This window comes from Vanacampus margaritifer, chromosome 13 (assembly GCF_051991255.1).
Source record: "Vanacampus margaritifer isolate UIUO_Vmar chromosome 13, RoL_Vmar_1.0, whole genome shotgun sequence".
NCBI lineage: Eukaryota > Metazoa > Chordata > Actinopteri > Syngnathiformes > Syngnathidae > Vanacampus > Vanacampus margaritifer.
Window position 1 is genome coordinate 13052957 of NC_135444.1, and position 24383 is coordinate 13077339.

The following is a 24383-nucleotide window of genomic DNA, read 5'->3' on the forward strand; positions in this document are numbered from 1 at the left end:
ACCAAAATCAGTCAATTGCTTTTGTTTATATATTAGACAGTTTCCCCCAAAAAACTGCTACCTGCATTCAATTAGTCATTTTTACCTTATTACTTTTTTAAAAAAATCTCATTGAATACTAACTTATCAAAACACAAAATGACAATGCTGTTAAATCGCACATATGTACAGCGAATGTAACGATTCCTAGCTCTTGTTTATGTTTACAGAGAATTACATTGTGATCGCTCCGATTGGTTGCTAACAAATGCTGCGTGGACGTACTCGGCCGCCGATTGGCAAATATTACGGTAGGCGGTGCTTAGTGTTGCTACAGCACCCATATTTTTGTCGATGTCGAGGGCGACTGAAAACTGGAAAGTCCCTTACAGTCGAGTGAGGGTTTCCGGGAAGAACTACTATTAGTTGAAATTAGTAATGTCGGGCCTTTCTTCACTTGACTTCCCTCCATGTATTACAAGAGCCTGTTTGGCGTCTCTTTTTAACCCAAGAGCGACTGTTCCAGCTAGCTAGTCGGTGCGAGTTAGCTCTTTGTGTGGCTAGCGGCTAGCTCGAGGGATGTTGTGTTGTTGAGTCCACGGCAGCCCTCCCGTCGTCTGGGAGAGGAGGACAGACGTCATCCGTTCGTGCTGGTTGGAATCACGCCGCCGTCGCTAGATAAAAAAAGAAAAACAGTGGGAAAGGTGGCCTGTGAAATATTCGCTGTGTTGCGTAAGAGACGTCGAGAGAAAGCGAGCGAGACAGAGGGAAGGAGTTCGGTCGAAAATGGGCAACTGTCTCAAGTCGCCAACTTCGGACGACATGTCGTTGCTCCACGAATCCCAGTCGGACCGGGCCAGCTACGGAGAAGGCGCCGACCCCGACCTGGAGCCGCCGCCCCCTTACCAGGTAACTTTCTTAAAAGACAACCTGGTGTACCGTAGTAAAAGAGAGATAGAGTTCAGATGTTGACAGGTTCGCCATCGTCCCTTTGTTGCTAATCCGCTTTGTAATAACCCAGCGTTCTGTCTGCCATTTATGAATACAGTAATCCGCCATAGATTTAGGTCTGAACGATATTGAAAAGTATTCTTCTAATATTGCGATTTAATATTATGTTTCCACTGTCCTCTTGCCATGTATATATTTTAAACACTAGCAATACATACATCTATAATGCAATGGACCATATAAAATGTATTAATATGAAATACACTACTTTAAGGGGTAGTTAAACAACAACAAAAAATTCAATATGATCTATGCAGCACCACTACTCTAAACACAGTATTCTCACTATTACGCATTTTAAAAAGCCATCTCAGGGCCTTTGTGCCACTTGCTGTCGACTAAAAATGACATCACAGTTTCTCAAGGCTCAGGTAACAAGCAATCACGGCTCCGTTTGCCAACATCACATGACCAGAGTCAGAAAACCGATGAGCCGTGATTGGTTGTTACCGAAGCCCTGAGCAACTGTGATGTCATTTTCAGTCGCCAGCAAGTGGCAAAATGGCTGCTCACTGAGACGGGTAAAAACATTGCAGTTTAGATGTATATTAAATTTCGTTGGCACATACTACATTTTATTTTATAGAAAATGGTTGGGTTGGCTTCCTCTTGAAATTAGAGTACATGGGGTCTGCATCTCTGCATGGATGGTTCGATACATATCTTGATGCATGAAGCGCAAAACAAGTGGATGGAAAATGGAAGTAAGGATTCATTCATCTTTGTTTGCGATGCACTATTAAAACCAATTTTCGTTTTTAAATGGGATTTCGTTACACCCCTATACTTCCACTATTACTGCTGTAAATGACTCAGTAAGTAACAGTATGACAGGTGGCTGCCGTCTTTGAGGAATTTTCGGGGGGGGGGACATGGAATAAGCTCTTTAGAGTTCAGATGCCTCTAAAATCCTTCCTAACAAGTAAACAAACACAAAAAGATGATTAAATTACATGGCCTATTTTATTTCCCACACGGCTTTTCTTACGGTAAAAAAAAAAAAATTCCATTTGAGCCATTTAAGTCGAGGCTCGTACAAGCTTATTAGTGGTTATTTTATTTGTTAACTGAAAGTTGTCAGTCAGCCAATCAGAGAAGGGATTCCCTGTGTAGCATGCAAGACAATAGGGTCGAGGAAATATGTTGAGAAATGATAAATTTAATTAACATATGCCTGTTATTATTTTTACATCATAAGTCAAACTAAACTTGGAGTTTAAACTGTCTTCATGCGTGACCTCAGCATAGCTTGTAAGACTTCCAAGAGCAATTAAATTAACCCATGAACCCATCCGTTTTCTGTATCACTTGTCCTCATTAAGGTCACAATCGAGCTGGAACTAGCCCAGCTGACACCCTGGACTGGTCGCCAGTCAATCGCAGGTTTTATGTAACCAAACAGTCATTCAGACTTGAACCCAACCGATATGGATCTTTTGAGGCCGATGCAGAATTAAATATAGATTAATGATTAATGGGCTGATTAATTCTTCTCGATCGAATAGCATTATAGTCTTTGTAAAGGTAGACTTCTGAGATATGCAGGTACCGGTGTACCTAATGAAATGGCCACTGGGTGCGTAACATAGAAATATGGACATTTAGCTGTCTGGAAGGAGTCTGTCTGACCAAGCTTTTGCAGGCCGGTGGTGTACTTCGTTTACACTGATAGAATTTCACAAGAGGCTTAACTAACTAGTTAAAAGCTACATTTATAAAGGGCTCTTTCATAGCAGCCTGATCCAAACCCCCCGAAATGGCCCTCAGTAGGCCACAGTAAGCACAACCTTCCCCAAGCTGAGAACACAGCACACATTTTTGCCGTGCTTGCACACTTCAGCATAAAACGCTGCTGTCAAGAACCTCGTTTACAAAGAGATTCTGCTACTAAGTCTAAGTGAAAAGTTATTTAACCCTGCCTAATGTAGTGATGAATGACATAAATATATTTTTATGCTCTAATATAAACAGCAATTTCTGGACTTGGTCCACTAATAAAAATAATAATAATAATGCCAAAAAATTCTAAGATTCTTAACTCATCCACTGCCATTGACGGCTATAGACGTAAACAATTCATTAGAACTATTTCTATTAGTTTAACATTTTTTTCCACTTTTGCTAACAAGTGTATGAAAACCTAGATTTTTTTTATTGTACATTCAGAACAGATATAAAATGTGTGATTAATCGTTAGTTAACTATTGAAGTCATGTGATTAATTACAATTTTTTTAAAAATTAATCGCCTGACGCCCCTAATTTTAAATTTTTTAAATTAAAAACAAGGGCCGTCAGATGATTAAAATTTGTATTCGTAATTAATCGCATGACTTCAATAGTTGACTCACGATTAATCACAAATTTTATGTCTGTTATAAATGTACAATAAAATATGTTTTCTAGGTTTTCATAAAAAATGAATTTTTTTTTTTTTTTTAAACTAATAGAAATAGTTCACATGAATCTATAGTCGTCAATGGCAGTGAATGAGTTAAACAATTTTTTGGTGATTCCTTGTATAATTTGGCCAAAACCACAACATACACAGATTCCTGCACTGTGAGTCAAATGACTCTTCCCCATGTTATCTGGAATTGACTCATCAGAAATATTCCCGGCTTCAAGTGTGCAGCTCTGTTTCATTGTTGGTTTATTCTCTCAGGAGTCAATTTTGGACAGGTCAGGCGTTGAAAGGAATGACAAACATTCAAAGAATTGCAATCTCAGGAAGTGAATAGTGTGTGGCAGAGTACATAAAAATTTCTTTATTTTTAATATCCGGAAAATAGATGAAATCAGGAAGCATTTATGTGGTTAGCACGTCTGCCTGGTTGAATCTGGCTTTGGCCTTCCTGTGTCAATTTTCATGATGGCCCATTGCGCTTTTTTTCCCTCTTCAAAATCTAATGGTGTAGTTACGATTTAAACTATTAATATAGAAAAAAAATTGGGGAGGGTGTTACTCAAGTTATGGATCTGGTTCTACCACCCACAGTTAACTGGTATTATACTCGTAAAACCATACTCGTTTGTTGATGGCAGTTTGTAAACGTACTCTTGTTTTCTCTGTTGTGGTTTTCTGTTAGGCCTTGTCTTACAAACATCCACACAGTCAGCAATGGATCAAAGGGGGCGGGCGTCTGAGCCAAAGGCACATGGTGCTTCTTCTTTTTTTCTCACTAAGTTTCCTGAACAAGCACAAGAAAGTTCTTTGGAATTTGCCAATTCTTGGGAACAAAGAGCAGCTGCGTTTAAAACTTCCTCTCTTGTGGGAACCAGCCAGCCTAAGTGGATAGGATGGGCTCTGACCACTTAGGCAAGCGAAATATTTAGCGTCTGCTTTATAATGATGTCAAGTGCTCAGTCGAGAGCGTGGTTCGTGTCAGAGAATAGCTGCACCGCCGTATTGGAGCTTTCATGTTGACTATGTGTGACTTAAGTCTATAATTTCTTGTGATTTGGAAAGCAGCTAGTGAGAAAAATGCTGACTCTCTGAGAGCAGATGACGGGAGATAAAGTTGTTTGTATTAGTGTGAACTGCAATGCACCGTGTACAAAACAGGGATGACAGATAAAAAAAATAAAATCTTGACTTCAATTTCTTTTTGGTAACAGAATCTTCTTATATATGAGAACAAAAACATAGCCGTAGCAACACTTACATGACATGCATGCTCCCTCCCTATATGCAGTTCAACTTGTGTTTTTACTATCCCAGTATAATGCCCTTTAAACCTAATTTGTTAGCATGACCTACACTAACTGCCAAGGGCATTTAAGTTAGCTAAGTGCCAAGGATTACGTACGTGGGCCCGTCAGCCATAAAAAACAGTGACTCAGCACAATGGCTTCATAATTAAAGGCATAGTTTTGTGCTTCATGCATAGACTGAAACAATTATTCCATTTGATGTTGAAATGGTCTGCAGTGAGTGGGTCATGGCGATTTAAAAAAATAAATAAAAAAAATAAATAAATAATCCGTGTAAATGTTTTTATGTGGCTTCCGTGATACAAACGAAAAAACATATCTGCAAACAGAGGAGCTAGTTGACAAAAGTGCAATCAGTGTTGCCAACTTGGTGACATTTATTTACTGACTTTTCAGACTCTTTTTGTGAGTATATTTCCAAAAAGTGACTAGTGATTTTAATTCTGCATGATTATTTTCACATTCACATTGTTGGTTTATTCCCTCAGGAGTCAATTTTGGACAGGTCAGGAGTTGAAAAGAATGACAAACATTCAAAGAATTGCAATCTCAGGAAGTGAATAGTTTGTGTCAGAGTACATAAAAATGTCTTTATTTTTAATATCCGGAAAATAGATGAAATCAGGAAGCATTATGTGGTTAGCACGTCTGCCTGTTTGAATCTGGCTTTGGCCTTCCTTTGTCAATTTTCATGATGGACCATTCCGCTTTTTTTTTTGGTCTTCAAAAGGCATAGTTTTGTGCTTCATGCATAGACTGAAACAATTCTTCCATTTGATGTTGAAATGATCTGCAGTGAGTGGGTCATGGCAATTTTAAAAATAATAATAAAAGAAAGAAAAAATAATCCGTGTAAATGTTTTCATGTGGCTTCCGTGATACAAACGAAAAAATATATCTGCAAACAGAGGAGCTAGTTGACAAAAATGCAATCAGTGTTGCCAACTTGGTGACATTTATTTACTGACTTTTCAGACTCTTTTGTGAGTATATTTCCAAAAAGTGACTAGTGATTTTAATTCTGCATGATTATTTTCACATTCTTCATAAAACAGTACAGGATCCCGGTGGAAGACAAATGCAGTAAATTGTGCTGAATATTCCCAAATACATCAGCATGTTAGAAACTTTTAGTTTTGACCTGAGGAATGTGCTTCCAAACAACCAATACCTTAAGTTCCCAAGCCATCGGAATCCAATTCTTAGACTGTTGTACGCATAACAGAGCTCAAAATGAGCCTGTGACATGGTTTCAATTTGACATGATGCAATCTGTTGTTTGCATCCAATAGCCTTTAAATGGGGAAAGGCTTGGAAAATGAGCACATTTCATTTTAGCGCTGTTGTGGTGTAAATTTTTTCAAGTGTGTGGTTGCTACATGACCACTCAAATCAGGAAAAAAAATAGCGATCCTAAAATTTAGCATCAGCTGCTAACCTTAAATAATTTGAAGCAATCTTTTCCTCAGCTCCTCATTGAGAAATAAACTGCTTCAATTTATTTTGGGAGAAACTCCCGAGCATTTCCAAAACGGAATTTTGTGCATTTTGTGCAGTTCAGCTGTGTTGCTGGGCGCACGACTGGCTTTATCCATTAGGTCATCCTCTTCCTGCCTCACCAGCTTGATAATGTAATGTGCATACACACAAAGCATGAGTCATCAGCCGCTGCTGTTATCAGCAAACACATCCTGGGATTGAAACCTGTGTCCTTATCTTGCCATTGTTGTTGGGTGGTGTGATGATGTGGGACTTCTGTCGCATGTACAGGTGTTGTCCAGAGATTTTGTTACTCGGTAGCCCAAAATTGAAGACCCTCTCAGTGGTTTATGTTTGTGATGTTACTTGCCACAGGTGCTCCGTCTGCCTTTCAGATGACGTCATATTTTGTCTGTCTAAACAATCTAAGGCCAAATTGTTACAGCGGAAATATTCATGACTTCAGTGTTCGCGTGCTGGTCGCATGACTGCATTTCCCTTGAGGAATTGCGATATTAGTTTTTATTTAGCTTCCTGTCTGGACTCCCATTTGCCAGTCATCCCTAAAATGTTTGGACATAGTCAGGTTAAAAAATATTGGGACATCGACACAATTCTTATCTTTAAAAAAAAAAAAGTCTGGAGCTTATGACCCGCAATGAATGGAGGGGTCGCTGCATCCTAAAATTTCATTTTCAGCATTTTAAGCTGATTTTGTCTACTTCCTGTTACAAGGCCTGGCAAGCTGACACCGTCTGATGCTTTGTGTTTCATCCAGCAGCCCAGCCTGGCTGAAGACTCAAGGTTTCCGTGCAGGCTCAACTCGCCGCTACTCGCCGCTACTCGCCTTTTCTCCCAGGCCAATTCGCTAAACCCGCTCATCCGTACCCGCGCCTACCGTGTGCTCCCGGTTGAGCCCAAGTTACGTAACGAATAGTGTCGCGACCCAGCTGACGCACCATATTTGAGAGAAGAGAGAGAGGCCTATGATAACAATTAGACTGCTGACCAATGGCACAGTTGATACACACACACACACACACACACACACACAAACAGTGTGGCAGCTAGCTACCCCCTCCCAGGATTTGTGGATGTCGCTTTTATCCCTTTTTGGCATGGGTGAAAGAAGGAGCTGTTCGGCCTTGCCTGCCAGCCAGTTTTGCTGACTCATGGCCACTCTTGGTGCTCGCTCGTGTTACTGCCCCATACAAATGTATTATTCAGACTGCACAGAAAATGAATTTCCAAGTACTGTAAATTAAATACTTTTTTTTTACTGAGGATTGTTATTTATTTGTGCCACATCTGCAGTCATCGCTATTTCAAGTTGTGCCCTTTAGTTGCTTTCAAATATGACTGACTCATACAATTCCATACTGAAACTCATGTCACCTCAAAGTAGTAATTTACAGTGAATGCAGGGTGTCCAAGGGTTCCTGAAAAGTTATTTTTTTATTATCCTTTAAACATGCAGCTTATTTTGAAAGTCTCTAAAATGCCACAGACATTATGGCGCATCAACTCAAACCCAAATATCCCAAAAGTGAGACAGATACACCAACTACTATGCTTTGTTAACTACTATTTAACCCCACTGCCCTGATTTGAACTAGTCATACAAATAATTACAATTGGAAATTTCGTTCACTATTTAATTTTGTTGTAGTGTACATAAATGCTATTGAGGTAGTTTGCATGACCCAAAAATGGGTAAGAGCAAAACATTAGACTTTTAGGAGCTAAGAGAGAAATCACCATTCAAACCTGAGACAACTGGAGCAGTTTGCTTGTGAAGAGTTGGGCCAAAACATCTCCTGAGAGGTGCACAAGTCTCATTGAAAGTTACAAAAATGGTTTGATTGCAGTTCCTCAAAAGGTTGGGCAACATTATATTAGGTTAAGGGTACAGTTATTTTTGTCCAAGATTTTGTTGAAACACAACTCCAAAAGCAATGTCTTATTTTCATTAGTTAATTTTCATAACCTTTCATTTATTGTTACTTCAGTCAGATTCAAGTAAATTATGTGACCGGCTGCTCTTTTTTTTTTCTTTCACTAACACGGGGGTACCAAACTAGCTAGCTGTTGTGGGGAAACATCCCCATCTACTGCCGGAAACATGCTGCATTGCTACAAATAAACATTAGATGCAGGTTTTTTTTTTTTTTTTTGCTGTTGACTGAAACCATCTTCTCTTCGTCTGTGTGCAGGAGCAGATTCACGTTCCCATCTACCACCCGACACCTAGCCAGGCCCGACTAGCCACCCAGCTGACGGAAGAGGAGCAGGTCCGCATCGCCCAGCGCATCGGACTGATCCAGCACCTTCCGAGGGGCGTTTTCGACCCCGGGCGGGACGGATCTGAGAAAAAGATTCGAGAGTAAGTGGTGAAACTCTGGTCTGATTTTAAGAATTTTTTTTTTTTTTAAGGAATGTATAATAAGAAACAACAGAGCCATCTGGTACAATCTTGGCAGCACTTAAATGCAGTAAAGTCAAAGCATGTTTTTGCTTCGCTCCTAATGCAGCTACTAATAATAGTCGATGTAGTCTTACTTTGCTGTTACAATTTGGCGGCCTTCCCTAACATTGATTGCTGCGTGTACTGCATGCCGAAAGGTAAGTTGGCCTTAATGCTGTTTTTGTAAAGTGCTAGTGATTTGTTTGCCTCTGTGTAATGTCACATCAGTTATTCAGGCTAGTATGCTGATGACTACTACTACTGGTGAGCCTAATGTGGTGGTTGGTTTGCTTGTGTAAATAGTTTGACTACTGAATACAGATGGTTATGTAACATGAGGTCATAATTGTGTACATGCTAGATGCATGGGGTTTATTGAGCATTCTCGTTTTAAGTGTTTTGCTTCTGTCTTGCGGCGTCTGCAGGGCTGGACCGGCCATCTGGCATACAGAACAGATGCCCGGTGGGCCGTCCTCTTTTGGGGCCGATGCAATGCTTTTATTTCCTACATTTTACCCCAAGAGACTGGCCAACAATTTAGAGGGGCTTGTCCGTTAATCAATTTCGAATACAGATTGCAAACTGAAATATCATCAGTAAAAATCAGTGACAGAAACTACATGTTGGGCTGGGTCCGATTTTTGTGTGTGTGTGTGCCAGTCCCGCTCTGGGCGTCTGTCGTCACACGCTACCTCACCTCTTAAAGGCACATATAAAACAGACACTATAATTATATGTATAGTATTTTCTATATATTTTATACTTGCAGTTTTCTGTGTTTTAAAGTACTTTTACCAAGTGTTTAAAGCATGTAAAACTGTTAAAAAAAAATTGTCTCACTATGTTGTGGATTTTCATTTTTAGCAGTTGGGTCAATTGTCAGGGAAATAGTCAAATGTGTGCGTTTGGGTCCACAGGTGCGTCATCTGCATGATGGACTTTGTGTACGGGGACCCCATCAGGTTCCTGCCCTGCATGCACATCTACCACATGGACTGCATCGATGACTGGCTCATGAGGTCCTTCACCTGCCCGTCCTGCATGGAGCCGGTGGACGCCGCGTTGCTTTCCTCCTATGAGACCAACTGACACACTCTTGCACATGTCCGACTGCGCGCGCACAAACACACACACACACACACACACACACACACACAAACAAACACACACATACATATGGACCACGCTTTGACACAAACACGCATACAAAGACTGCACACTCGTGGACATATCCAGGATTAGTAAAGATGGAAGCAAGAGTACACGAGTGGGCCTGCTGGTCAGGATTGTGATTGGGAAAGTGAAAGAAGTGGACATCTGGGGGGGGGGGGGGGGGGTCGCGGAGACACTCTTACTCTCGCATACTTATACTACTCACAAAAAGTTGAAGGACAAATATGGTTCACCTGTAAAGGTTGTAATGCATTTTAGGTTCACCATGAAATTTCAAAGGCCGGCATCCCAAACTTTTTGGGAGTAGTGTATCTTTGACGTGGACTGTGACGGCACACAACATGGCCCATCTGCCCACCATGCTGTTTTTCCTCAGATTGCCTCGGATCCTTGCCAAGAGGAGGTAGAAGAAGTAGCAGTCTTCGAGATTTACAGCCGCCGCTCCGAGCTGCCAGCCGCGCAGATATGTGATTAGATTACAACAGACGGTCTCAGTCTTGATCGCCGGTGAGAAATGTCCACTTGATGGTGTTTTTTTGTTGTTGTTGTAAAGGGCTTTGCTTGATTCTCCCACATGGCAAAAGGAAATGATGTGTAAGTCAAGTCGAGGCCACCATTTCCATAACACCCCCCTCCGCCCCTTGGGACACGTTCATGCCGCCTTTCTGGCAGCTTCGGAGGCAAAACAGTAGAACCGGCATTCAGTTTTACGTATTTGGGTTATTGGATGTTAGCGACAGGACTTTAAACACAAAGGGTGATTCAGCAGCTGGTTAAACTTTACACTCTGGCTGTGCCTGTGGTACTACGTCGGAAGCCAGCAAATTCGCAGGGCGAAATGTAGCACGCGCTTTGTCTTTTCTATTAAGACAATCCAGAGCACTAGTAGAACAGCTAGGGCATACTAGTCAAATGACTGTCTTTAGTAACATTTGTTTCAATTGTGCCTATTCTACTAATTGGGCATAGTAGTGCTGAACAGTAAATTACTAGTAACGTTTGTGTATTAGCAGGCCAAAAGTGGCACTTGGAGTAAAATTGTAAATAATTTTGCTGGTAGGAAAACAGTCAGTGGCACGGCGAATGACTGGTTAGCACATCTGCCTCACAGTTGAGAAGGTTGCGAGTTACATTCCGGGCTCCGGCCTTCCTGTGTGGAGTTTGCTTGTTCTCCCCGTACCTGCGTGGGTTTCCTCCCTTATACCAAAAACATGCATGGTAGGTTAATTAAACCCTATATAGTGTCCCTAGATGTGATTGTGACTGGTTCATCGTCTGTGTGTGCCCTGCGATTGGCTGGGAAAGGATCCAGCATGTCAGTGACCCTCACGAGGATAAGAGGTTCTGATAATGGATGCATTGGTAACAGTGTCATTCTACTAGTGCACTGAGTAGTCTTGCTAGTGAGGACAAAGAGCTTCTAAAGTTAGTGGATAAAAGTTCAATAAACACTTTCCATAGAGGGTTCTGTGTGAAAGGCACGGGTGGATGGCTACACGCCAAATCGACTATCGGGCCCACCGATTTGACAGAATCTGTGTGTGAAAGAGGCTTCCGAAAGCACAAATGTTTCACTTCTTTTTTTTTTTCTCCTAACATTTATGATAATGTACCGATCCTTTGAAAAATCCTCGCTTCGAGTTTTTGCACAGACGTCATGTTGTACGTTGTTCTCCGTCGTGAGTATCATGGCCTTAGGTTGTTCAAATGCTTAGAGGGGAAAGAAGCAAGGAAGGTGGTTGGGTTAAATTGGCAAAAACACAACAAACATTTGTAGCACTGGGGTTGGATTTCGGTCACTATTTGGTATCTAATGCGAGGTTCAGGTCTTGGGCTGGATCTTATCAAGCACTGTTGCAAATGGCAAGGTAATGGATGTGCAAATACAAGTGCAGTACTGTGCACATAAATTTATTTATATAGCCCTCAATCACAAAAGAGTCTCACGACGATTCACAGGCTCACAATTGACAAATATTAGCTTTGTTGTTTTCACACGAGTCATTTGGACATCAGGAGATAGGACGAATACTGTTGGCCGTAAAACACTAAATTAATTGCCATGAATTTTTTTTTTTAAGTTTTGGTGCAGTCACCATGCTGCCTAACCCATCGCAGGAATTTGCTTTCACCACTTGAGTGTCACTGTGTCACTTTTCTCCTGCACCGCACCAGCTTGGCTCGCTTCATTTTGGGGAAGTCCGTTTTCCACTTCTGAGTGTTAACAGGAAACTGAAAACCACGCTGCTTTGAACGCAACAGTCGTAATGAGACGAGACGAGCAAACTAATGACAACAACAAAATTCTTATGCACATCTTATGTGTATAGAAGTAACAATATTTACAGTATAGTGAAAATGTCTGTTTTTCATCTTTGTCAATAACACAAGATGAAAGTTTTTGACCATTATACTGTACACAAGCTTTTGGGGCTCATTTTGAATGTATTTTGGTATTGCTGTATGTCCATACAGAAGGAAGATCGAACAGTCGAACAGAATGGTTGTTTACCTTATCACACAATAATTAGTGACCTTTTTTTTGTCGCGCTCAACAAATACTCCATATTTAAAAAATCAACTGAAGGAAGCATTTCCAACTAAATAAACATTAATAAAAACTAACAAACTTGCCCTAAAAATAAATTAAAACTAACTGAAAAAAAAAAGAAGTCAAATTAAAATTCAAAGTAACTAATAAATAATTCAAAACTATTTTAACCCTGGAGAAGTGTCTCCTGTGTTTACTTCCAAGCGAAGAGATTATTCACGTGGAGACTGAGGGCAGCAAGAAAATGAACCGCTGCAGCAAACTGGAACGGCATCCAAAGCTAAGGGACATAAAAAAAAAATTATGTTGGATATTTTTTTTATCTGTTACCACCAGTAGAATTTTACTCATGTTATGCAGGTAGAGTGAATGTCGGCACGTTTGCGGTTTGGCATTTATAAATTTGCCTGTTCGCTGATTTAAAAAAAAAAAAACTGTGTTGGCCGGCTGTTTCACTGACAATGAAACAGCTGTACATGTGGTTGCCTCACTCACTACATTTATTTATTTAAAAAGGCCGAGTTCACTGGCACAACGTGTTGATTGTGGGTGGAGTTTTGTAAAACCCAAACTGTTCATCTCTGTTTGCTCATGTGAATGGGTTATGTGTGTTTTATGTTTGTGTAAGGATCCTTGTTAGATATTTCCTTGTACGTGAGCATATACATGAATATGCAGAGAGCTACAGATGACAAATAAATAGACACTGCAACTGAAAAGAAGCTACTTATTTTCACTTTTATTTAATCAACACCTGGGGGGGGGGGGAGGTTTTCCATCTGTCTGTGTTGAAGCAAAGAGGTACCGTAAATAGAATATTCAAGTGGTGAGAAAGACCAAGCAAAATGGTGGTTATCATTTTGAATGTGGAATCTGAATGTGAGTCATTGTGACTTGATATTGTTTCTTATTGGAGAACCATATGACTGCTAAGTGGAACTAATGGTGTCATATTACTATCACCACTTGTCATAGTGTAGAGAAGTTGAAGATTTGATTGAGAACGCTTCATGCCAGGGGTGGGCACAATATGTATTGTAATGAGTATTCACATATGGCTGGCTGGTTTCTTTATTTAATTCGGACCACCGAGCAGTTACATTAACCCGAGTCCTGTAATATTTGTTACATTTATTTAGGAGTTTTCCCTAAAATTGTATTTATCTTTCATACAAAATGTTTGCTTATTTGCATAAATTAGTATTTAATTATGTCATGGATTGTATGAGGACGACACGAAGGCAAAAGACGGTTTCAGGCTGGCATTGCTATTAAAATAACCTATTTTATGTTAACTTGCACATCTGTCCTCAAATGTTTCCAAAAGGAACGTTGCCAGTTTTACTTGACACTGTCCATGAGCTATTAATTAAAAAAAATTAACAACTAGACAAAATAGAAGAAAAACCCATAGTGATCACAGAAATAACTTAAAACACACCACTAATAACAAATTTTCCAGTATTGGATTAGGCAATATTAATATAATATTGTGTATAAAGAATAAAAGTGCAAATATCTCTGACATCTTAATCCCTGCATTTTCTTTTAAACCGATTAAGTATCAAAATAAAAAACATACCGTATGCAACGCCATTATCCTGGTCACGTGACCGTGATGACGTTCCCGTGCGTAAACGACAGCTGCCGTCGTTCACTTGAATGGGAGTTTGCTGACGTAATGGGCAAGGGAAAAAAAGACAATTTTCTATCCCAATTACTGCGCCAATTCTGACCAGAGTAAAATCCTCAGCTCGTCATGTTTCATGTCATTCCATGTAGGGGTGGGGCGGCGGGGGGTTGCCTCTCCTAATGTGGGCTAAAGCGTGCTTAGCACACGACATGTAGCTGGCCTAGCGGAGTAAAAGTCACGCGGATGTTGACCGTCTATGTTAGGGACCGTCCACAACTTACATTTTCAGTGTGAACAATGTCAATGGTGACTTGACTGGTAATTTGAGCCTATGTAACACGCAACTTGTAGACGGTCCCCAACTCCGATTTGCAACGTATGAGCCGGCCGGTTGAATGAGTGGTTATCGGCCACTTTCATTTCCGCTTTCGGCTGGAGTGGATACAAATCTTTGGCGAGTCCTCCGTGACTGTACTGCTTTTGAAGAAGTGCTTCTTTGCTATAGGGCGTAATTCCACCTGTGATGTCCGCCGTGGTACGCAATAATTCTTGTGAGTGTCTTTGTCGTCATTAGCGGCCGTGTCATATATGCGTGTTTTACGCACGCGACACGTCACGATGATCACGTGACTGTCCAAAATGGCCGATACTGTACTTAATGCAAAAATATTCATAAAAAGTGCTATAAAATCATAATCGCTCAACATAAATTGACAATTTCTTCAGGGAAGAGTTTAAATTAACATTTTTTACAGAATAGCTGGTTAGCTTTTCATAAGTCTTGTATTACTTTAAATTGACAAAAGTAATGGTGGCACACTTACAAAAAATGGAAAATAATTTGACCATGGTGACATGTAAAACCAAGGTGTGATTTCTAGTTAACATCACAGGTGTTTGTCAAAATTGTAATCAGTAAATCGGCCTTTTTTTTTTTAAGTGACTGGTAGGCACCGCGCTGTTTGGTGATATGATGTGTACCACAATAAACATGGACCAGACAGTGATTTAGAAAGTAAGTTATAGACAAACATGTTAAAGGTGAAACCTTGATGCTCCAGTGACTACAGTTGCACATATTCAGAAATGTAAGATCCACAGGACTGTAGCCCACACATGTAATTTTTTTGTGATTTAAAACTACACTCATGATGTTTTTTAAAGTGCAGTCCAAATAAATAGAACATTCTTAGACTAACCATATCAAGCACATGTTTCACACATACGTCAGATTATGTACTGTCTTGAATGCAGACCTTTTTTTTTTCCACACATGGCAGAATCAAAGTGGCGCAACAGTTGCTCTTCAGATCATTTACTGCGGTGCACTGTAGTGTGACCCGACCTGTCTGATACTATTGATTCTTTGAAGAGTGGCCAACGGAAGAACTTTGAAAATATTCCATGTGATACGCCAAGACACTAATCACTAAGGGTGAGTACAACTCTGTATTTGTAATAAGTAACATCCTTAATGAGGTTGGCAAATGTTCTCTTAATGTATCTCAACAGGCCTAAAATTCCTCTGATGATAGTACAATCATACCTAACATATTTGAACTGACCCATTACTGACTCGAGATAGGCGCTGTTTCTCGGCTCGGAATTTTTTTTCTTGGCAGACAGTGAACAATTATTATTCTTCACACACAAAAAAACAGCCCAATTGCTGGCTTCAAGCTGTTTATTATCATTCCCAGAATTACACTTTACACGAACCTTACAAAGGTTTTAACATAATGTCTGATTGGAAAAAGTTTGACATTCGCACAACTTAGTCGTCCCTATATTTGTAACATTGTCCAAATAAAATACATTTTTGACCTTGTCATTTTTCTTTCTTGATTAATGGCATTTTTTAACAACATTGCAAATGCTCTATAGAATTACTTTAGCAAAAACGAGCAGAAGGAGAGAGCTGCGGATCCACATCTCATCAAGTCGTCTGGGCTGTGTGGAAAAGGAAGAAAAAACGGGTGAGTTCATGGGGATGGTACGTACATATCTGTGCAAATAAATGAGCTATATAATATGTGGCCTGTGGACAACAACACCGGGCAAACATATGTAAGCGAGAGTGCAAAGTCCTCCAAGCCCGCGTCATGCATATGCCGGCCTCGTTCCACGTGAGCTACGTTTCAGCCAATCCAAACGTTAGATGTGTACGTCACAACCACATCCTGCCCCCTTTCTAGGCCTCCTGCAACCCTGCCAACCAACTCCTCGAGCTTTCAACTGCGTCGACTCCGCAGACTGTAGAATCTACAGACAGATCCACTCATAACTAACATTTCTACTTTTCAAGACAGTCACTTCCGAATGTGTTTTTTTTTTGGCATTTAAAGCAACTCTTCAATTGACCTCGTTGGATGTCAAAGCTCTCGTAGAGCCGCGCTAAAAAAATCAATCAAAGCATTGTGTTAAATAAATGTCAAAAACAAACATTGCACCTGATATTATACGTCAACATCATGTTGCTAAAATAACAACATAAACGAAAAGATGCGGTGCGACGACAATAAGGTTGAAAGACCGACACGCGCTTGATAGCGTATATATTGTGTAACATATGAGAACCTAAAACACTTGTATTAATATAAAACAAAACCGAATTATGTCAATTGCATTTAGGCCTACGCGTGGCGACTTGGAACCATCTGTTTTCTTTTGTTTTGTTTTTTAAACCAAAGTGAGTCAGCTAAACGACAATGGTAGATTTAAATATTTTGACACACAACCAACGGGCCGGTATGTAAACGCGCTTTGGAACGAGTATAATAAATAATAAGGAAGGACCAATCGTGCCTGTCTGGGTGCAACTCCTGTTAGCAGATATAGGCCTATGTTCTCGTCGTGAATTCTTATTCGAATTGGCACATTTTGGCTGTAAACGGTTGTTTTTTTTCCCGCCCAATCACTCCTATTCTATACACTCTATTATATTCGCACACTTGCACAAACAACATGCTCTATACTAAAGTTCCACCTTTACAAATTATGTTTTATGATTACAAATAATCCCCCGTCCAAACTGTCGTGTTTATGCATCGTAATGTGGGTAGGCCGAAATGTAGACCATCAGACGTGCACTGAGCGGCCTTCGTCATTTTGGTCGTGGTTGAAAACTGCGAGTTGTTACTTTCCTGAGACAGATTTTATGAAAACATTAAAGTGACACAACAAGTGAGAAAAAAGTGTTGACCTCGCACGCCTCGCAACTTTTTCCACACATCAACAGTCCAGATTAAGACGCGCGTTTGTGGAGCGCCACCAGGTGGACGGTTTAAAGCTTTTAATCAACGCAAAACTCGCTTCCGTGATCAAGAGCTAACTGTATTTTTTTTTTCTTCTATTCTTTCTTCCCCATTTTTTTAAAAACATGCTTAACTTCTGATTTATCAACTCTGCTGCATATGCCGCAAAGTGTGCCCGACCACGCTATAAAAGAAGGCCTCAAACTTAAAAAGATTTTTTCCCCAATGCCAAATTTTGAGTTAAACTGACAATATTATATATTGAAAGTGCCTTAAGACTGTAAGACATTGTGTTAAAATGTACTAAGAAAAAAAAAAAACGAGGTAGTGCCTATGTCAGAAAAAATTCCAGGACTGTCTGACCCACAGTCTCACCCACAAATAACTTGAATCTGACCAAAATAATAATAGATAAATATGTAATGGAAAATAAACCAATGAAAATCAGACATTGCTTTTGAATTGTGGTTCAACAGAATTATAAAAAAACAAAAAAACATGGTATACCCTTAATATTTTGTTGCACAACCTTTTTAGGCAATCACTTTAATCAAACGATTTTTTAAAAATAACTTTCAATTATTTCAATGGGCCTCTCACCAGGTATTGGTATATTCTTCATAAACCAGGTCCAGTTGTCTCAGGGATTAGCCTATACATGCTATGCGTTATGTGTGTGTGTGTGTGTATATATATATATATATATATATATATATATATATATATATATATATATATATATTATTTATTTTTTTTTTTTATGCATACTAGCTCTTAGAATGCTCTGCTTATTCCTGCCGCCTCCACTGGGATTTTCCCTATTTTCTGCCTAAACCTTTTAGCTCTTCCTGCCTGAGCTTGCTAAACTTTTGTGCACGTGCTAAAATCCCACGCTATGCCCGTCCGTGTCCCAGGTGAGCAACAGCCACCCCCAGGCTTCCCTCCCATGGCACAATGCCCAGAATATCTCCTTGCGTCTGACCTCCTGGATGTCTCGCGGAGGAATTTAGGCGTGTCCCATGTGTCTGCTGCCCTAGACATTCCACCAGTGTGATTTCACCAGTCGACTGGGCACTTGGATTTTCTTTTTGAAGCACGCATCTTTTAATGTCCTGCTGTAAGTATGGCTATTTTCTGTAGTCTTGGGTTTAATTATTTTGGGCTAATTAAATAGCAAAGTTTTTTTTTTTTTTTAGTTTCTTGTTTGTTTCTGCCGTTGGTTCCACCTCAGATTCTGGTCTAGACTACATCAAAACTGAACTGTAATGGCTCTGACTGCGCCCTCAGCTCCAAATAAGAGAGTACAAACAACATGAATCGCCTTTGATGTTGTTTTGGCACGTAGAAGTAACAAAACAGTAAAAACAAAAAAACGAGACCACCCAGTAGCATGGCAATTATTGAGTCCAGGGATTCACAGTTCCCCTGTCCCTTGGCAAACCGCTAACCCCCACATTATTATATATTATGACATTTTGAAAATATAGTGACAAACTGTAATTATCATGCAAATACAGTTGGATCCTCCAAAGTTGAAAAAAAAAAATCTAATCTGTGACGCAGGTCGGTCTGCGATTTATATTTAGAATTCAAAATATATTTGAGAATCCCATTTGTTACAGAGTCTATTCACCATCATAAAACTAAGCAATTCTTAATACAAGTTAAGTCAACTTTCAGCCTACATTAGAAACAATGTAACACTCAATACAACACTCCATCGCAGGTGCAAGTCGAGCACTGTGTGCACTTCAACCACCTTGATTTTAATGGGAATGAGCGGAGCCGCTTCGATTGGCTGGGAGTCGGCTGCGTTCCATCCCGCAACGCACAACAGGGCAAAACGCCCGATTCTATCGGCGCTAGTCATGCATAATAGCTAAAAGAAAGAAAACTTCTCCCATGCATACTTTGCTAGAATTGCGCTAGGCACACACAAAAAAAGGGCCTTGAGTGCTGTGTTCTCATTTGTAATCTAATCACACTGTTTAGCCTAATTTCAATCATAGTGTGCCCTTAAGAAACATGCAAATTCACTTACTGAAGTACTGAGTTTGTTTATTCTTTACCAAAACAGAGGATGGGGCTGTTAAAAAAAAAAATGCATACAATGTATACTTCATATTATGTTTTATTTTATTTTAGAAATGCCAGCCAGTCATGTTGAAAAGGTAGCAATGGTTAACATTAGATTTCAGCTTTTAACATTGCCATTTAGCTAACATTAGCTATTTGCTAATATAACTTCAATATAGATAACAATCTAGCCATTACTAATGTTAGTGTTAGCCTGATATAAAACCATATTTGTACCAAAATAATCTCCTGTTGTGCCTAAAGAGTATTAGCTACTAATATAAAGTAGCTATAACACAGCTAAAAAGTTGTGATCCAGCCAAAGCTAACATTAATATTAGCTAGCAGATTACATGGTTATAATGGCATTTGTTGATAGCTGATATTATCAACTGTAGTTAATACAGTACACTTTAAAAACAGTTGGGTCAAAAATAACCCAACTATGGGTCAAAAATGGACCGATTCTCTACTTGGGTCGATTTGACCCAACTTTGAGTAAAAAAAACAAACAAAAAATGTCTTTCAGCGTAAAACAACTCTCAAATATTGGTCAGATCATTTACTTGGGTCAAAACATTTGGTTATTTTGTATAAAACAACCCACAAAGTTGGGTCAGATTGACCCATAAAGTGGATCGGTCAATTTTTGATTCATAATTGGGATACTTTTGACCCAACTGCTTTTAGAGTGTAGCTAATAATGTTAATATTATTCAATAAATTTCATCATAGTTACATGTGTTGATGCTTGCAAACTACTAATGTTATATACATTAGCTATAGCAAAATGTCTTGAGTTGTAGCTGTATTTATAATGAAATTAGCTGCTATTTAAAATTACTACAGCACTTTGCTGAAAGGTTGCATTACAGTCATAGCTAATTTTATAACATTAGTCAATTTCAAGTACTTTTTCTTGTATGGCCAATAGTAAAATAATCTTGTGTTTTAGCTAAGCGGAAGTATAAAATATATAGGCTATAGAGACAAAATGTTGTCACAGTCCTTGTAATGTTAATATTAGGCTAGCTAATATCAATATTGACAATTGTAAACGGCTAGTAATATCGTTGGAATACAGTACTGTATATTGTAATGTTATACAGGGTGACTTTCCGCAAACCCTGTAGTCCAATTGAAGTGAATAGGGAGATTGAATAGTATTGATTGTCTTGATAACTACAAATTGTGTAATAATGATATTACTATAGGCTTCTTTACTGGGATGTGATTGCAAGTCAGACTGAAAGAACTGTGGGCAAAATAAAGTTCAATATAGGACCAGAAGTATAAGCCTATAAACTTGACAAAACAGTGTATGTTGTATTACAATGTTGTTATAGTTGCACATTATTTGTATATTATTTTAGTGTTTGCTCATTAAATGAAATAAAGTAGTGTTTTAACAGCAATTAATTAACTCTAAGTATAATAAATCAACTAAAGTATTACATTCGTGAATATTAGCTACAGCTAAAATTTGCTTGATAAAAGAGTGCAACACTTTTTGCATATTTTTTATTCAAGGAAACGATTTGCAAGAACAAAATTGTGCCTGGATTGTAAAAGTTTATTCATGACTAAATACAACATTGTGAACAGGAAATGATTTGACTAACTGTAGCCAGCACACTATCCCGTTGACATTAGAGAATAAAAGTACGGCTAATATCAAAATTAACTTGATAAAATCGACTCTAAGTAGGATTTAGAAGAACAAAATGCAAAAAAAAAAAAATCTCAAACAAACTATCTGTAGGCCTACAGAACTTTATTCAGCAAGAATAAAATGTTCTTTTGTGTCAACATTGCGGAAGTATCAGGTAATATAACTAAAGCTAATGGTAAAATGCAATTGACTTACGACAGAATAAAATGTTAATTTTACCTACATTTTGAACAAGTGTCATTTATTATTATTATTATTATTATTGAGTATTAAATTAACTATATAGGCAATGCTATTGTTATAGCCAAGGATAGTGAATATTAGAACTACGACACCAAAATCAGTTTGATAAAATTCAAGTATGGGTTTTTATGTTTTTTTTTTGCTTTAAATATTAATCCTTGTCTTTGTTTTAGACGCATATTGAAACAATACAGTTGAGCTAAAGCTAACCTTAACAGTCGATAGTATGTTGTTGACATGTTCGAATACGTAATACAAAATTAGCTTTATAATTGTCAACACGTTTTTTTTTTTTAGTTTAGTCATGGCTCACTCTTAGAATAATTTGTATTTTTTTTCCCCATTGCTTTCTTTTTTTTCTAACAAGTACCGAAAAATCAAATAAACGTAGCCTACTCACCTGAGCTCAGGTAACTGTGGATGCAGGCGGCCGTTTCATTCCTCTCGTGGACAAGCGCCAACTGCTCCGCAGTGTCGCCGTCACTGTTCACCTTCACGGGATCCGCGGTGGCTCCCAGTAGAACCCGAACCACCTCTACGCGGCCCCACTTGGCGGCCAAATGCAGCGGAAGGTTCCCACGCACGTCCGCGACGTTGGCGTCCCCCCCGTGAGCCAGCAGCGTCTGCACGGTGTCCGCGAAGCCTTCTCGGGCGGCGTCGTGGATGACCGTGAGGCCGAGCACCGGATCGCGGAGGTTGGGGTCAGCTCCGGCCTTCAGGAGGGCCTCGACGAGCAGAGTGCTGCCCAGTTTGACAACCTGTGAAGAGGTAAGAGTCGTTTGCATTATTGAAAGCTTTTTAATTCTAATATAGCCATTTATCATTTAATCATAACATATGAGCAAAAATAAAATAACATGAATTGGAAAATTTGATTAAAAAAAAAAAAAATCTAAATAAGCTACAAAAAACGACATTTTACTTCCCATTTTTTTTAGATTATGAAAAATGATTAATGTATGTAGATCTTTACAATAAGCCAGAAAGGTTGATAAACCAAACTTATTTGGAGGTGCAAGAAAAAAAAGGCCAGACCAACCTGTAATGGAGTCCTTTGGAAAGTATTGTATCCATTGACAGCAGCTCCATTTTGCAGTAACACTAAAACATTTGGTAGATTTCCGTTGGCAGAGGCACTGCACAGAAGATCAGCAAAATGCAAAGTGTCAGCCATTTGAAGGAGGAAAAAAAGCAGCTTGGAGGAGGCCTAAGATGGCTGATCTGAGGCACGTCTGGGAAATGATCTAAGGCCACCAAAAAAAAAGAAAAAAAGGAAGAGAAAGACTCCTCCCCTAGGCCTATCGCAGCAGGCCCTCTTACTGTGGCAGTAACATATTCATATTCATCAGGAAAATGGATGTCCAACCTGAAGTGAATGAAAGATATCGTGTCAAATGTTTTGTTGTGTAATGGTAAAGTTATAGGACATTTCATATGAAATGAACAGGATTGAATAAGCATAACTTTATTATAAATATAGTGTGTAAAAGATCATTTATAGTGTGTAAAAGATCATTTACATAAATCCTACCCTTACCTCTCACCCATAAGACAACTGCAGTTGAGTGGGGATGAGCAGATGAATAAATAAATGTATACAATAATTGACAAGATAATTTTATAATGTGAAATAAATAAATGTATTATGTTATATTTATATTATGTATTTTTGTAGACATCAAGTTAATCCACTGTATATTTAAGATGTTTTAAACATTTATTCATGGTGTTATGTGTTTACATAGAAGCATAAAGCGTCAGTCTATGATTAGCAGCACGTCATTGTAGTGTTTTGGCAATATTGGAGCAATATTATGGCAATACAGTATGCAACAGGCTATTTTTGCGACTGACTTCAAAATAATACACATATAACCTTATTAAACAAACCAATAGCATATAAAATGCACTTGTATTATTTATTATATATTAATTTAATGTAATAAATATGAATAATAATTAATAATATTAATAATAATAAAAAAGTCATAATATAATGAGACTACTAGTTCTAATAATATTAATCATTCCAAATGGGGATAAAAAGTGTCAATAGCAAAAAAAAAATACAAAATAATTAGATTATTATTTATATTACTTTTTTTTAATCATAATAATACTAATCCTCATTATCCTCCTCCTCCTCCTCATCAGAAACCGAAATCCAAACCTCTCAGACGCAGGTGCCGGTATAACAACAACAACGGCAAAGAAAAGATCAGAAAAATGAGAATTTATACAACCCAAAATGAAAACGGGAGCCAAATACAGTAGGTAACGACGCAGTGGCGACCTGAAGCAACAAAAAGAAAAGAAAAAAAAGTGACGCAACTCACTGTTTATTTCCCGCTCATTTTCAAACGAGCGTCGTCGCTGCAGACCACATAGACCGCTCAAATCCATGACGAACGCACAATTGAAGAATCGTACGAGCACTTGTATGGCAGAGAGAGAGAGAGAGAGAGAGAGAGAGAGAGAGAGAGAGAGGTTAAATTTACAGCTATACAATGGATGATGTGTGTCCAGCGGTTATGCGTCTCCCCAGCTTCCTCCATTTACATCTACAAAAAAAGGACAAGTCATGATTGGATGAGTTCTACAAGGACAAAGTAGGCGGTAGCTTCCGCTAAAAGAAACAAAGCGCAATACTTTGGACACTTCCCCGTTTGTCGCACTTGACAAACGACAAGACAAAACACATGCACGCATGCGCACGATCAAGACGACAGAGGCACTCCTTTTTTTTCCCTTTTTAACCAGCGTGTGTGGTGTCAAGTGTGGTGCTGTCGATTAGTTTTCCTTGTAGTCTGCCTCCCTCTACTGGTTTTGGCCGGCACTGAATTCCAGTCGCTATAAAGACGACACAACCTTTAGCAGGTTTGATAGGAGAAAATAATAAAAAAAAATAAAATAAATAAAACCAACTATTTGAATACAAACAATACAATATTACGGAAGCGTATTGCATTCACTTGGGAAAAAAAACCCTCCTGTTTTTCTGACTAATTTTTTTGGGTTGCTTTGTTTTTTTGAGCAATTTTTTTTCTTTCTTGTTTTTCTGACTATTTTTTTTGTGTTGCTTTGTTTTTTTTGAGTATTTTTTTTCTTTCTGTTTTTCTGAATATTTTTTTCAGT

General features: G+C 38.9%; 2 protein-coding genes across 3 annotated transcripts; one reads left to right on the forward strand and one right to left on the reverse strand.

Annotated features, from left to right (window-relative positions):
- Positions 1-286: 286 nt before the first annotated feature.
- rnf11b (ring finger protein 11b) lies at positions 287-21995 on the forward strand. Of its 2 annotated transcripts, XR_013296385.1 has the most exons (7): positions 287-888; positions 8396-8565; positions 9564-10326; positions 15284-15438; positions 15888-15979; positions 18172-18374; positions 21675-21995. XR_013296385.1 is itself a non-coding variant. In XM_077583672.1 (3 exons), the coding sequence occupies exons 1-3, from the start codon at positions 766-768 to the stop codon at positions 9733-9735; spliced, it is 465 nt and encodes a 154-aa protein (XP_077439798.1). In that variant the 5' UTR covers positions 287-765; the 3' UTR covers positions 9736-13096. The 2 variants fall into 2 exon arrangements, 1 of the variants encoding a protein (XP_077439798.1); XM_077583672.1 differs by lacking the exons at positions 15284-15438; positions 15888-15979; positions 18172-18374; positions 21675-21995 and having other exon boundaries at positions 9564-13096.
- cdkn2c (cyclin-dependent kinase inhibitor 2C (p18, inhibits CDK4)) lies at positions 15670-23706 on the reverse strand. Its single transcript, XM_077583671.1, has 4 exons — positions 23585-23706; positions 22288-22614; positions 21649-22006; positions 15670-15953 (listed from the first exon to the last, which is right to left on the reverse strand). The coding sequence occupies exons 2-4, from the start codon at positions 22420-22422 to the stop codon at positions 15940-15942; spliced, it is 507 nt and encodes a 168-aa protein (XP_077439797.1). The 5' UTR covers positions 22423-22614; positions 23585-23706; the 3' UTR covers positions 15670-15939.
- Between the last annotated feature and the right edge of the window lie 677 nt (positions 23707-24383).